This window comes from Lissotriton vulgaris, chromosome 4_1 (genome assembly GCF_964263255.1).
Source record: "Lissotriton vulgaris chromosome 4_1, aLisVul1.2, whole genome shotgun sequence".
Taxonomy (NCBI): Eukaryota; Metazoa; Chordata; class Amphibia; order Caudata; family Salamandridae; genus Lissotriton; species Lissotriton vulgaris.
In genome coordinates, this window is record NC_141691.1 from 423,222,648 (window position 1) to 423,237,511 (window position 14,864).

A 14,864-nucleotide genomic window follows, 5' to 3' on the forward strand; every position below is an offset into this window, starting at 1 on the left:
ATACAGCATTCTCCAATATATCCCAATCTCATTACATCTTTATACTGCTAAAATTTTAATTGTTAAGTAAATAAATATTGGATACAATCATAAATATCATAAAATCCTTGTAAAATTCTCCCATAGAGAGGTGTACAGGTCCTTTGTAATATTCAACTTTCCCAGTTACTTTGAATCCATTTCCAATATGTAGTGAGTCTCCAATTCTCTAAGTTTACTTTCTTAGTCACCTCCCCGTCTACTGGGGGTAACCACATCAATTACATAATAGTTGAGTTCCTGACTATTGGAATTGTGGTGTTCCCTGAAATGTCGTGCTCCAAATGATACGTGTTATCTTGTTTGGTTATTGCTTGCATGTGTTAGAGCACTCTTTTATGTACTTGGAGCTTGTTATATCCTGATGATGTTGCAATGTTCTATGTCTCTGTGCTCACTGGATTCCAGAGTGTGGAATCCAGGGAGCAGTTCACAGATGAGCAGTCACTGGATGTGTTGGTGTTGGATCTCCCTGGGGTTGTTACTACAAATAAACTACTTATCTTATCTTCAACTCTGATCTACATGAAGTCATTTCAGTGGCCACGAGGATGGGATATTTTGAAGAATTTCAACTAAACTGATGAAGAAGACTTCATGAAGAAAATCAATTGATGAAACTGAAGATTTTTTTTCCTTCACCTGATGAACATAACAACCCCAGATTATATTGAACATTTCTGTGGATTTCCAAAGCATTTGATGTATGTATTCAAATTTTTTTTACTTACATCGTGTTAACTTTTAAACTTATTACTTTGCGTTTAAAAATTCGAACTATTTGACAAACTTTCTGTAGTAAAACCTTACCAATCTATTTTATCCTTTTGCGCAATTTTAACACTTATGCTTAAACGTTTATTAAAGCATAGCGCAATTTGGACATTATTTGACAAAACGCAACGTTAAAACGCAACGTTAAAAGATCTCCATGCGCTGCCAATGCTACCAACGTTTCTTACTTAAAAGTCGCTGTGTACTTTCAACTTGATTCCTTCGCGTGCACTCGATCCTTCATTTGTTTTCGTGTCTCCTCAAGCGTCTGCATCAACGCCAGGAATACGTCAGAGTACGTCAACGCGCTTTCGTCACGACGCATCATCACGCTACGACGCATACGTGGCGGCCATTTTGAATCACCATGGCAACTTGATGCCATTGATCGTCACATTGCAACTTGTTGGTTTATACGCGTTTTGACACGCTACATGCAAATTTCTTCGTTTCAGTTTAGAAACGCTGCCAAATTTATTCATTTTCAATAACGTTTTCTTTTAACCTCAAGCACCTTTATAAACTGGAATTATTGAACAATAATCTACTTCTGCTACAGTCTACAGCTGACAACGGTGACTACTTTATTTATTTTAATTCAATTGACAACGGTGACTACATTATTTGTTTTAATTCATTATTTTATGCTAAAAGTGACAACGGTGACTACTTTTATTATTTTAACCATTTGTTTTTTCTCTATTTCTTCTTACTGTCATTGTGTGCTTGTTATTGTTTCTGTGAATAGTATGGATGTTTCATCTTCTGTGATTGCTCCCCCAAAATTTTTACAATCTCCTGGTCCTCCACCCATGAATTGGGAAGATTGGTCTGAATCCTTTGAGACTTATTTGGAGGCGATAGGGGGTGACGTATTTTTGCCATCCAGAAAACTAGCTTTATTGAAACATAACTTGGGAGTTGAGGGCAGGAAAGTCTTAAAAACTTTACCTACCATCATTCGTGTGGTTTCAACTGTTGTTGACAATGATGAAGGTAGTGAAACCAGCGAAACAAGCGCAAATGATACATCCATAGATGTATATTCTGATGCATTGAAAGCATTAGAAGAAAACTATGGAAAGAAAACCAGTATTGTAGTTGAAAGGCACAAATTTTTCTCAAGAGCACAGCTACCCGGCGAGAATGTGCAACAATATGTGGCATGTTTAAGAACTTTGGCCATTACATGTAAATTTAAAGATCTTCACGAGGAAATAATTAGAGATCAATTTATAAATAGAGTTAAAAACATAAAAATTCAAGAACGTTTACTTGAACTCAAGAATCCATCCTTACAGAAAACACTTGACACTGCTAGAAAAATGGAGAATACTTCCCATTATGTTAAGGAGTTAGGTTCTAAAGATGAGTCAAGTAGTGTTAATGCCTTAACTTCAAATCACAAAAAGTCAGATTCTAAAAGTGATAATAAGGAATTCAAACCCAATTTCAGAAATAAGTCAGTTTTCACAAAAAGAGTATGTTTCAGATGTGGTAGTCAAAAACACACTGCTGACTTCAATAAATGTCCTGCTAGTAAAGTTACCTGCATTAAATGTAAAAAAATAGGTCACTTTGCCAAATGGTGTAGGACTGGTGATAATAGCAACTGGAAACGTTCAGTTAATCTTGTTGAATCAAATGTTGAAAGTGATGATGAAGAAATTGACAGCAATGACAATGATATCGAAGTGATGATGCTACAAGATGACTTTGTCAATGACATATCTGATGATTATTGCCCACCTAAATGTGAAGTGTTAATAAATGAAGTATACATGATGTTATGGGCAGATTCATGTTCACCGTATACCATTATCGATAAAGATATGTGGGAAAATGGGAACAAGTACTCCTTAATAACCCCAGATGCACAACCTAAAGGGTATTGTGGCATTAAATTACCAGTTGTGGGTTATTTTGACGCTAAAGTGACTTTCAAAGGAAGGTCTTGTTCTACAAAAGTATATGTTGTTGAGCGTGGACGTGCACTTCTAAGTTGGAAAGATCTTAAAAAGATGGGGTTACTACTAAACCCAAATCATCCTGATCAAGTAGTTTTAGCTGATGATTATCCTGACCAAGTTTTACTAACCAATGAGGAGTCATCTTCAAGATGGGAAACTATTTTTCCAAAATTGTTTAGTAAAAATTTAGGATGTCTGATCAAATTCGAACATAAAATCATACTAAAAGCTGACAACACTCCATCTGTCCACAAAGTAAGGAATGTACCTTTTGCTCTACGGAATCCCTTAAAGGAAGAATTAAATAGGCTATGTGATGCTAAGGTAATAGAACCTATTGAAGCTTCAGAATGGCTTAGTCCCATCGTTTTAGCTCGCAAACCCAACGGAAAAATTAGGATGTGTGTAGACCTGAGGGATCTAAATAAAAATATTTGGGTAGATAGACATCCCCTACCTCACATAAATGAAATGATTTCTAGCATTAAAAATGCCATGTATTTTTCTTCAATTGATTTGTCCAATGCATATCACCAGATCAAGTTACACGCTGATTCTAGACATTTGACATCTTTTATTACACCGGAGGGTGCTTTTCAATATCTCAGGATGCCATTCGGGTTGGCATCTGCGTCCTCAGTTTTCCAGAGGGTCATGTGTAGCATTTTAAAAGATGAATTGAATGTTAGAATTTTTCAAGACGATGTTCTTATTTGGGGGAAGGATTTAACCTGTCATGACCATGCAGTTCACAATGTGTTGCAGAAGTTACAAGATGCTGGTTTAACTGTGTGTGGCGAAAAATGCAAGTTTGGAGTGAAAGAAATTGATTATCTTGGTCATACCATCTCCAATGAGGGTGTTAAACCTAAGATGAAATTATTAGATGCCATTGAGAAAGCACCTCACCCCATTAACAAGGATCAATTACGATCATTTTTGGGACTTGCAGAATATTATTCTAAATTTGTCCCAAACTTCGCTGATAAAGTACATAGTTTAAGACTACTAATGAAGAAAGGTACCTCTTTTGTATGGTCAACTTCGTGTCAACAAGCCTTTGAGAACATCAAAAATGATATTACAAAAGCTGTAGCTCTTAAACCGTATGATCCTAAACACCTGTCTATTATTGTGGTGGATTCCAGCGCTTATGGTTTAGGTGCTGTTCTTATGCAAAAGCATGACGGAAGTGAACGTATCATAGCCTTTGCATCTCGCACACTTAAGGGTGCTGAACCTTCATATTCAGTAATTGAAAAGGAAGCGTTAGCATGTTGGTGGGGTGTAGACCATTTTAAGACTTTTATTTGGGGAACTCCATTTGAATTAAGAACTGATCATCGACCTCTTATTGACATTTTTACCACTAAAGGTGCTTCAAGGGCTACACCTAGAATAGCAAAGTGGTTGTATAGATTACAAGGATATAATTTTCAAATAAACTACGTTCCTGGTCATAAAAATATAAGTGCGGATTGTTTATCTCGCCTTCCTTTGCCTTGTGTCAAAAATGATACAACAGAGGACAAGGATGAGTGGTTAATTGCCAGCATTGAAGAATCTTGCAACAGTGCAATCAGCAACCAGGAATGGGTTCAAGCTGTGTCTGATGACACTTTGTTACAACAAGTTATCAACAATTTACACGTTGGGGTAGATCTGTCGTCTCTAGACAAATCCATCTTGGCAGACTATAAAATGGTTTGGCCGGAATTATCATTTTATGATGGAATTCTTAGGAGAGGTGACAGGTTAGTTGTACCTGCAGTTTTGCGTGACAAATTATTGAATTTGTTACATGAAGGACACAGCGGAATGACTAGCATGAAAAGAAGGGCTAGAAATGATTTTTGGTGGGTTGGAATGGACAAGGACATAGACAGGTGTGTCAGGAATTGTCTGGCATGTATGTCTAGTGACAAGTCTCATAAGTCCCAGGAAACTACCATTTCTGCTACTCCGTTTCCTGACAAACCTTGGGACAAAGTGGCTATCGACATATGTGGTCCATTTCATGTTAAAGGTATTGAAAATAAATTTGCAATTGTTTTGATGGACTTTCATTCAAAATGGCCGGAAGTGGCTTTTGTCAAGGATATTAAGGCCTCCAATATTATTGAATTCTGTGAAGGAATCTTTCGCAGAGAAGGCTATCCAAGTATCATCTTATCTGATAATGGTCCTCAATTTATAGCAGAGGAATTCTCAGTTTACCTTAACAAAGTTGGCATTAAACACATGACAACGTCTGTTTATAATCCAAGAGAAAATGGTTTAGTAGAAAGATTCAACCGAGTGTTGAAAGAATGCATTCAATTGGCCAGCAATAATGATGATGATTGCAAAAATGCTGTCAAAGAAATGTTATGGTGTTACAGGAATACTCCCCATTCAGCTACAGGAGTATCTCCATTTTCCTTATTAAAAGGACGTGCAGCTGGATCTAAAGTCAAGCCCGCTTGGATGTCCAGAAACGGTCCAAGTGTAGTCGACAGCAAGATTTTATCAAGTAAGGTTCAACAATATCAGAACAAATATGTTAATTGCCACAATTCAAAGATCAACTGTAGTGGTAGGACATTTAAGGTTGGTGATTGGGTACGCTCACAATTAATGGGGAATCGAAAACCTGGTTCTTCTAAGTGGTCTAAACCAAAGCAAATTGTCTCAGTTACTGGTAATGTTGTAAAACTAGATGATGGGAAACAATGGAATGTAAGAAGCATTACTAGATGTAATGATCTTGAATGTAAGCACATTCTTGGTCAGATTGTACGTTCTCAAAAAACATCTGTTGAGAAGAGAAATGATGTTCCTGTTTCTGTTTCCACTTCTTTATCCACTGTGCCCAAATGTAATCTTGTTTCCACTTCAGTTCCCACTTCAGTGTCTTTATCTACTAGGCCTAAAGGTAAACCTGTGTGGATGAAGGATTATGTTTGTTCATGATTTGACAACATTCTTTCACATGATTTTGGGTTACAGTATAGTTTCTTGTTTTTTCTTTTTAGTTTTGTTTTATTGTTTTCATAGAAAGGGAGATATGTTATATCCTGATGATGTTGCAATGTTCTATGTCTCTGTGCTCACTGGATTCCAGAGTGTGGAATCCAGGGAGCAGTTCACAGATGAGCAGTCACTGGATGTGTTGGTGTTGGATCTCCCTGGGGTTGTTACTACAAATAAACTACTTATCTTATCTTCAACTCTGATCTACATGAAGTCATTTCAGAGCTTAGTGCTCCCTATATACTGCAAACAACCAGGGAAAGGTAACACGTGAATAGCACGGTCTGTTTTGTGATTTCATGTTCTTTTTCACTCAACGGGATATGGTAATTAGTTTTATTGATTACTCATTAGCACGCTTTGCAGGTTTTGCACTTATAAAAACATTTGTTTGTCTGCAACCAACTGGTCCCTTCTATTGTTTCTGGGCTTGTTTTCACCAAACTGTCTCTCTGGGAAGGTGCCTTGCTGTGAGTAATAGATAACCTGTGCGGTAGCAGGGGTTCTATTATTAGGTCATTCAAAAATAGGGGCCAAATTTGTTTAGTGATGCCCTGCAGGATCTTTTGTTGTCTACTTTCCCCGATAATTACCCTGAATTCATTGATGTTTGGGTTCTTCTCTACTGCTGATATTACAGAGTGACCTAAGGGATTCAACGCTTTATCCTTAAGCAGATCTTCCCTTGTCTGCATCATTGTTTTTAAAATTGCCTTATTGATAATTCCATTGGAGTATCCTCTCTCCAGAAATCTAGCTTTACTGGCTTCCTGTGCTAATCCTAATTCTGTATTGTTGCTGCTGATTTGTCTGAGATGCAATATCTCACCATAAGGTATACTATTTATCAGATACCTTGGGTGAGAGCTACTGGCGTGCAATGTTGAATTGCCAGCCATCTCCTTTCTGTAAAGCTTAGTCTCAATCTCATTATTCCTGATGTAGACTAATGTGTCCAGGAAATTTACTGACATTTCATTGATGGTGGCAGTAAAGTGTAAATTGATATTATTTGTATTAATACCATTCACAAATTCTGTGGCTTGATCATGCGTGCCCTTCCATACTACAAATAATTCATCAATGAATCGTAGCCACATCCTGATGTTAATGTGGACATACTGACTGTGTTCAGCTTCAAGGGCCAGCTCCTATATATCAATTTGTTATTTTGTGATGGAATGTTGTTTGTTTGAACATTTGTTTGATTTTACACATAAATTTGAATAAAGTCGTCGAATTGAAAGTGAAGTTTAATACTACGTTTTATTTCCTTGGGAGGGACGATGCTGACATTACCGCTGAGGTGGATGAAAGATAGGCTATTCCTCAACCAGAGTTGGCCCCAGTCAAGAGATGGTTGTGGGCAGCTCTTCAACTGAAGGCTCTTCCTATATAATGTGGCGCAAACACCTTAAATGAAAGAACCAAGTCTGGCACACACATTTGACAATCTTAAATCCAGGGGCCAGACGTAGGTAAGTATATTTTACCGATTCATAAATACTGAATTTTACTGATTCTGTATTTATGAATCGGTAAAATAGAAGGGGGGAGATTTAGGTAGAATCGGTAATTGAATTACCGATTCTGTAAGAATCGGTATTTACCGAATTGGTAAATACCGATTCGGTAATGACCATTGATTCCTATGGGCATTGAAGCCCATAGGAATCAATGGGCATTACCGAATCGGTATTTACCAATTCGGTAAATACCGAATGTTGCAAGGGTGCAGGGGGTGTCACTTTGACACCCTCTAGCACCCCAAATTCAGGCACGTGTGACATGTGGCACACAGACATGCCCTAAGGGCATGTCTGTCTGTCACATGGCATAGGTGTGCATGCACACATGTACATGCACACCTGGAATCAGTATTTTACCATCCAATTGGATTGGGTGGTAAAATACCGATTCGGTAAGGCCTGCGGGACTCAGAAGAGTCCCATCTACATCTGCAAGTTACCAAATCGGTATAAATACTGATTCAGTATTTTACCGATTCGGTAAATTTACCGAATCTGTAAAATAGGGCCCCTACATGCCAAATACTTAATACAGGTCGGTAACGGCCAAAATCGTCCGTTACCGACCAGTATTTTTGCTCCTACATCTGGCCCTAAATGTCATATTGATATATGTCTATGGCATTTAGTCAAAGATATGGTTGTTGTAGCGAGGGAAGTAACTGATCATAACCCCTAAGTTTTATGATGGATGACTATCTAGCAAGTTCCAAGCTGATTGTTTAACTTGTACTAGTACCAGGGACACCGAATACACATCTGATATGAAACGCCTGAAGTGGCAAGCCATAAACGGAAAGTCTTAACTTTTAGCTTTCATAAAGAACGCTGTGTTAAGTAATATACCTAAATTGCGGGTCCATTGAGTTACATATAGAACTCTTTAAGGTAATTGGTGTTCAGTTTGTTATTCCAAGAAAAAATAGGAAACCATAGAAATGCATGGAGGATTGATGGTACAATAGAGATTGCAAGAAGACTAGATGGATTTTAGCTGAGGCCGTAAAAATTAATGGTCCTCAGCAGATATCAACTGCTTGGAAGATGTATAAAAATGCACTGGCAAGGACAAAAAAAAGAATGGGATACGAAGAGATGGCAAGAAATTTTGGAGACATGTGTAGCTAAGGATGATTCTCGTTTCTGGAAATCAGTGGCCAGAGGAGCGCATAAATCAGGTTTTGAGCATCAGAACCATGCCCCCCCCCTCAAAATTGGTCAGCGATTTTTATGCCCTGTACAATTGTGAGGGTAAAATAACAGGTGAAATAAGTCTAAGAGCTCTGCTGACCATGCAGAACTCCCCTGCAACCCGCATTAATTGATTCGGGCACAAAAAAAGGTATTCTGGAAATCGTTACTGTCACCTCTTTTATATTGGAATAGGCTTTGGACTACTCCAGAATTGAGCCATTATGCAACTGCTCTAGAGGAACTAGTCAAACTGGACAAAGCCGATATAGTCCCTTGGCTGCCTTCACTGAGGAGGCTCTTGAAGGAAATCGGCCTTGGTGAATTGGGCCTATGTCCTGATGTGAACCGGTTTCCTTCGAAAGATACGCTCAAAAGGCTTAATTCGTCCCATATCATTCAGCAGGAAGGGAGGGTGATTGGGGATTCAAGATTGATGCGTGACTTTTTAAATTTCAAGTCTACACCTATTTTGGAGTTGTATTGGGAATTAATCACTGTTCCTCTTGACATGAAGCTCTTTCATCAGTTTAGAGTTTGTACACTCCCTGGTTAAACGTTTACAGCAAAATGGAAAAGCTCCAGTTGTGGAGAGTGCCCATGTTGCAAAGGTCACAAGGTCTGTCCCACAGATTACACCACTTTCAGAACATTTTGGATTGCACCAGTGTAAAGGATGCTGGGCACCCCAAGCAGCATGATTGCCTTTGGAATCTTACACTCTGATACATCTTCATTGTTTGTATGTGCTATTGCAAACTTTTGGGGCTGATGTGGTTCAAAAGGAGGGCTATTATTGCATCCAAAGGAGTCCAGTATTACCTAAAGGCCTAATGAACTAATTTTAAAAGATTTTAACAAATTGTACGTATCGTGTTTTATTTTACGTATGAATTTTCTTACATGGAATTTCTAGTTATTAATGTAATTTTAACTCCATCAGTGATTAGTTGAAAATTGATTATTCCGATCACTTTATATGTTTAAGAATGATTTGTGATTTATTTTTTATTGTGTCTACTTTTATGGCTTAAGAAATAAAGGTATTTGAATAGTGAAAAGTGGACAAAAGGGACAAGATTGGAAAGATTAAATATCGAGAGGATGATGTTATGGACCATCAAGTCATTTGGGGGATAACATACTCCCAATTAAATGTATAAAGGTATTGAAGGCCTTGAGACCCGTGTTCTATTATGTGGTCACAGAACTCATTTAATCATAAATTTATTATGCAAATATTAACCATGATTTTTCTACATTACTGTGAGATTAGATAGATGTATTGCTGTATTTCTAATATAATGAAAATGTTTCAAATAAAAAAAACTGTAGAAAAATATTAGTAAAATAACCTAGATTTTAAGAGCATAATCACTTGAGGTAATGTTAGCTTTATCAGACACGGGATTATAAATCAGCCAAAGCAGTCAAATAGCAGTGGCATAGCAGGACGTACAGCTGTAAGCACAATGCTATTCTCAAATTTGCTGTGTAGGTTATGAGTAGTAGTCTGTAAAAAAAGCATGTCCCCAGTAATGATAATATACGAGTGCCCATAAGTAAAATATAAAACAAAGGTAAGAAGTTACTGGCCCTGTTCAAACATTTATATGTAATAGCCGATTACTTGAGTGTTTGTTCCCATGGCCGGACTAGCCAGCCGGGCAAGCGGGCAAACCCCCTGGAGGCTTGACACTTGGAGGCTGGTTCGGTCCCCAGGCGGCCAGTTTCACTCCACGGAAGCGGTGGTGCAGTTACGCAGCCCTACAGCAACTTGCAATGTTGCCAGTTTGAGATTTTTTTGGAGCTAGTTTTAGGGTGAATGCACACGTCATGAGCACGTGTGTACTTCTGACCCAATAACAGCCACATTGGCCCCTGCCCGCCCACTTTAACAGATTGCGCATATCAGACATCAGAAAAGAGGTCCGAGGAGCGCATCCAAGGCAGTTAAAACTGCCCAAGTCATACACTCCCAGAGCATGCTATTACTGTAACGCACTTGGCTAAAGAAATAGACACTTGGGGTAGGCTGCATGGGTACTTACATCCACATCGTCCTCACGGTTATTGCAATGGCAGCACCCCTGGCACTTTGAGAGGGGCCCACAGTATGTCTCTGCGAGTGTTTTTCTTGACAGAAGCAGCAGGCATTATATTGTGTTACTACATGAGTATCTTCATTGTGGAACCTATAGCCTTGTTAATCCATTAAAATACCCATACTTCAAGTCCCAGAATGCAATGTAAAATCGTGCACTGAAGCAAAGTTATGCAAGACTCTGAAACACAAACATTGCAGCTATACGCAATGTGTGTACCTGAGGATTTGTTGTTTATTCTGGAGGAATCAATTGTAGATAATAGTCATCGTGCTTGGATGTGGAGTAGCATAATTCAGAGAAGTACTGTGAGGGGAGGACTCACTTGGTGTAAATAAGGGCTGCATTTATCATTTCTGCCAGGGCTGCTTGAAGTTTCCAGTCCGGCCCTATAAATTGTTCCAGTTGAAAACGTTCACAGAGTAGTACAGAAGGTATTATGTTGGAATAATACGATCGTGTACAGATGCATGTGAAAGCTAAGCAGATACATTAAAGAATAACGCTTTCTTATTTTAGTTCTGCATGTAAGCTTTGGTTACATTTTCACTAGTTAATTCACTAAATATGTGGCGATTAACTGGTAACATATGTTAGGAATCAGACAGTGAACTGCATATAAACTCCCTTAAAAATAATGTACGTGGTTAATCTTGATACATCTCATTTTTACAATACTGTAAGCTGTTGTTCAAATGTGTCCAATTTGCTTTTTTTTAAGTACACTTTCATGTCTTAATTTAGTTCTTGTTTTAATTACACAGCCGTTAATACTTCATCTTTATTTAACTTTGAATTTCCCAGGAACTTCTCAATCTGAAATAACATCTGGTGAGTATAAAATAAACAGTTCAGGTTGATGCTCCTTTTGAACACGTGCTATTTTGCACCATAGTACTAATTTTTAGTACTGGTTTGCAGAAGGAACAAAAATGTATATCAATAAACAAAATATGAAAAACATTTGTTCCTGCCTTAGAACATCACCTGATTAATTGGAGCAAAGTAGCCCATTGTCACATTTTAGGTATGCATGAGGACACCTTTAGCTGTTTAGACAGCCTCACGTTTTACAGAAAATAAATAAATATGAATATATACATATATGCATACATACGGAGACTTTCAGTCAGCCCTCTTCATCCAGGGCTCTGTTCAAGTATTGTTCATATTTTGCTTTGGCTTTCACAATATACAACATGTGGTTATCCGTCAGCTCACTTCAGCCATTGATCCTCTTGCACTTTCAGTAATAACAGTCACTTGTACACACCAGCTTGTGAAGGAATGCACTTCTGTATAAGAACTGATGAGCCTGGGGCCTGAACCCCTTCTTTGCGCTTTTTTTGTATGTTACAAATATATGGTTTATTATTATTAATATTATTATTAAATTACATTTGTAAGGCCCACAGCTACCCGGAGGTTTCTCGGCGCATAGCTTTAAAAATGCAACATAAGGTCTGGCCAATGGCAGATCTATTGGTTTGTTGTGTAATAGGCTACTAGACCCTTGTTGGCTAATGGGACCGCCCTGTTGGTTTATGTAATCCCGTAGGGTACGTCCTCCAAAGTACATCCTCCAGCATCCTCCGGAAAATGAATATCTCGGTTTTTTAATGTTATTTGTTTAGTTCGGTTTCAGGCGAGTTCGAGAAGGAGAGCTCAGCGAGTTGCCCGCAGTGCAAGGTGGGCTGCGTGCAAAAAAGTCTGAACAAGGCAGCATATTGAAAATCAGCGGTAATCACTCCTGAAAAGCTGATACAGGACATCACCTTAAAGAAGTTTAAAAACGAGCTTGACTTTCGGCTGCAGATTCGCAAAGGGCATTGGATTTGAAAGTACTGGGAGCAAAAAACAGCGGCATGCACTCCTTAAAGCTGTTACAGCACACCACATTAAATCAGTTTAACAAAGAGCTTGATTCGTAAAAAGCAGTGGAATTTAAAGTACTATCATCTGCTTTTCAACACATGGCATCAGCAAAGAGCCACTGAAGATCTCTCTCTCAACACTGGGATAACTCTGATAGCAGCCAAACTTTACTGAATCCTGGTAGCACACCTCTGAGCACTGGCAACTTCTCCCAATGCCTGGCACTGTGCTTGGCCAGGGTAGTTCTTTAAAGAAGGAGAATACAATGTCGGCCCTTCAAGTGGTTGCAAACAAATCTAAAGAAAAGGCTGATTCTGGCTGTGAATCCGATTCTGATTCGAACTATGCTTGTGAGGCACCTGACTTCGATGAAGAGCTCGGTAGTGCGTGCAGCAGGCCCTCTGGAAAGCAAAACTGTGGTACTGGTTTGTACTCCGGGAAGACTGATGCTGGTAGCTCTCGCTTTGATAATGTTGTCAGCCTTGACTCTGCTGGAAGGCCCTGTAAGAAAAGGAAGACTGAAAGCTTAGACCCTCTGAATTTTTCCACTGTTCACCTGACAGCCAGCAAACCTTGCTCTGCTACCACATTGCCAAACAGCCCACTTGTCCCCCAAGAGTCCAAAAACAACTCTGTTGATTCAGGCCCTCTAGATGTATGTTGTCATTTCCACAAGGCTGATCGAGAAGAAGCTGCCCACGTGGAAGATAATGAAAAAGTGACCCCCAGCTGCAGTTCAGACTCAATACAACCAGCAGAGGTGGCTGCTATGATGCCTGTCAGAAATACACAGAATGTCTGGATTATAGGTGACTCTTGGATCTTCTGGTTGTGGAAGCATGCTTTGAAAAGCCATGTGGAAACGCATTTAAACCTGCCAGACAAGAACATCTTTTGGTTTCCAGACAAGGAGGCGAGGTTTTGGAAGACTGTTGTTCCTCTCTTGAGAAGTACAGTGGGTGTTCCATTGCTGGACATTCTCGTTTTGCATTGTGGTGCGGATGATCTTGGTTATCAAAGAGGGTTCTCTCTGAGTTCAGCTATGAGATCTGACATTTTGAAGATAATGTGGATGTTTCCGAAATTGAAGATTGTTTTTTCTTGTATTGCACAGCGACTGAACTGGTTGCGCAAAAGTGAAAAAGCAAGACGCCTGGTTAACAAAAATATTACTGAATTTCTCCGTGAAATTCGGATGTTCAGCATCGATCACAATGACATCATATTCTTTGTTGATCAACTGTTCCTTACTGATGGTGTGCATTTAAGTTCTGTTGGTAATAGCATTTTTATGCACAATATTTGTGATACTTTACAAAATCTCAATTAAGCAACAAAATCTTTAATAAGAAAATGAAAGGTCCTTTTCAGGGCTTCTTATATAGTTAGCTCATTTCCAGTAGGCCATATTTGTAAAAAAATCCTTTCACTTGCATTCTTGGGAACCTCCTTTACTATTTTAGATGTACTTTTGTTATAAAGTTTGAAATGTACTATATCATGTTACATTTGTTTTCTTTTGTTAACTATTTGAATGACAAAAGTGAATCACAGAATTCCAACAGTGGAAACATGAATCTTGGAAAGGGGCGACCATTCGGTCCCCCCGAACGTATGGTGGAGTACCACGATCCCCCCGGGAAGCCATCTTGGGCGGGAGGCGAGTCTCGGCTGGTATGCCCGAAGCGGCGTAGCCGGGGCGCGCCTTTTTCCCGCCCTAGAGTGGGCTGGCCTAGACACTGACGCGGCCGGCCACGCCCTCGGAGGCAGGCGGAGGCGGGTTTACGCCCGCCCTGAAGACGGATAAAAGGAGCGGAAGCCAAGAAAGCATCCTCTTGTTCCTGTGCTCTGAAGCTGCACCTCCCCGCTGCACGTGAGCTCGAGACGGAACGAAGAGCCAATTTTGACCCACCCACCAGCCCCTGAGGACAGCGATTCGTTGTAAATACAGTTGACGTAGTATCTTTTTTGTTTTCTCTGTTTTCTTACAGGTTGTGATGATTGTCGTGAAATTTCTTAAGATGCAATAAAGATTGGTTATTTTCAGTATGTTTTGCAAATAAAGTAATTTGGATTGATCAATATTTACGCTTGGTAATAAGTGATGTTTGCTTTGTAATCTTAGTAACTTAGGTAGAACTGTCGTATTTATTTTGGTCGGGCGGTAAGGTCATGATCGGTGAGCAGTAATTCGAAGATCCCTATGAGGGGGCGTCACCCATTACGGATGGGAGCGCTCGGGGGAGGTGGCCAATTGGCCCCTCAACGGGGAGGCGGTCCTGTCTAAGGAGAGGCCACCGGAAGGAAAGGAAAGGTGGTCAAGGCCCCTTTCTGGATAGGAGGGGCTACGGCCCCTCCTGGGGAATTTC

At 39.4% G+C, this 14,864-nt stretch overlaps 1 protein-coding gene across 1 annotated transcript; it reads left to right on the top strand.

Annotated features, from left to right (window-relative positions):
• The first annotated feature begins 12,251 nt into the window (after positions 1-12,251).
• On the top strand, positions 12,252-13,825 carry LOC147718827 (uncharacterized). Its single transcript, XM_086966786.1, has one exon. It carries the CDS (start codon positions 12,710-12,712, stop codon positions 13,823-13,825), a length of 1,116 nt encoding a protein of 371 aa, XP_086822912.1. The 5' UTR covers positions 12,252-12,709.
• Positions 13,826-14,864: the final 1,039 nt, after the last annotated feature.

Bases quoted from the DNA above. Each gene is read 5' to 3' on its own strand.
- LOC147718827 (XM_086966786.1), top strand. From the start codon at position 12,710: ATGCCTGGCACTGTGCTTGGCCAGGGTAGTTCTTTAAAGAAGGAGAAT.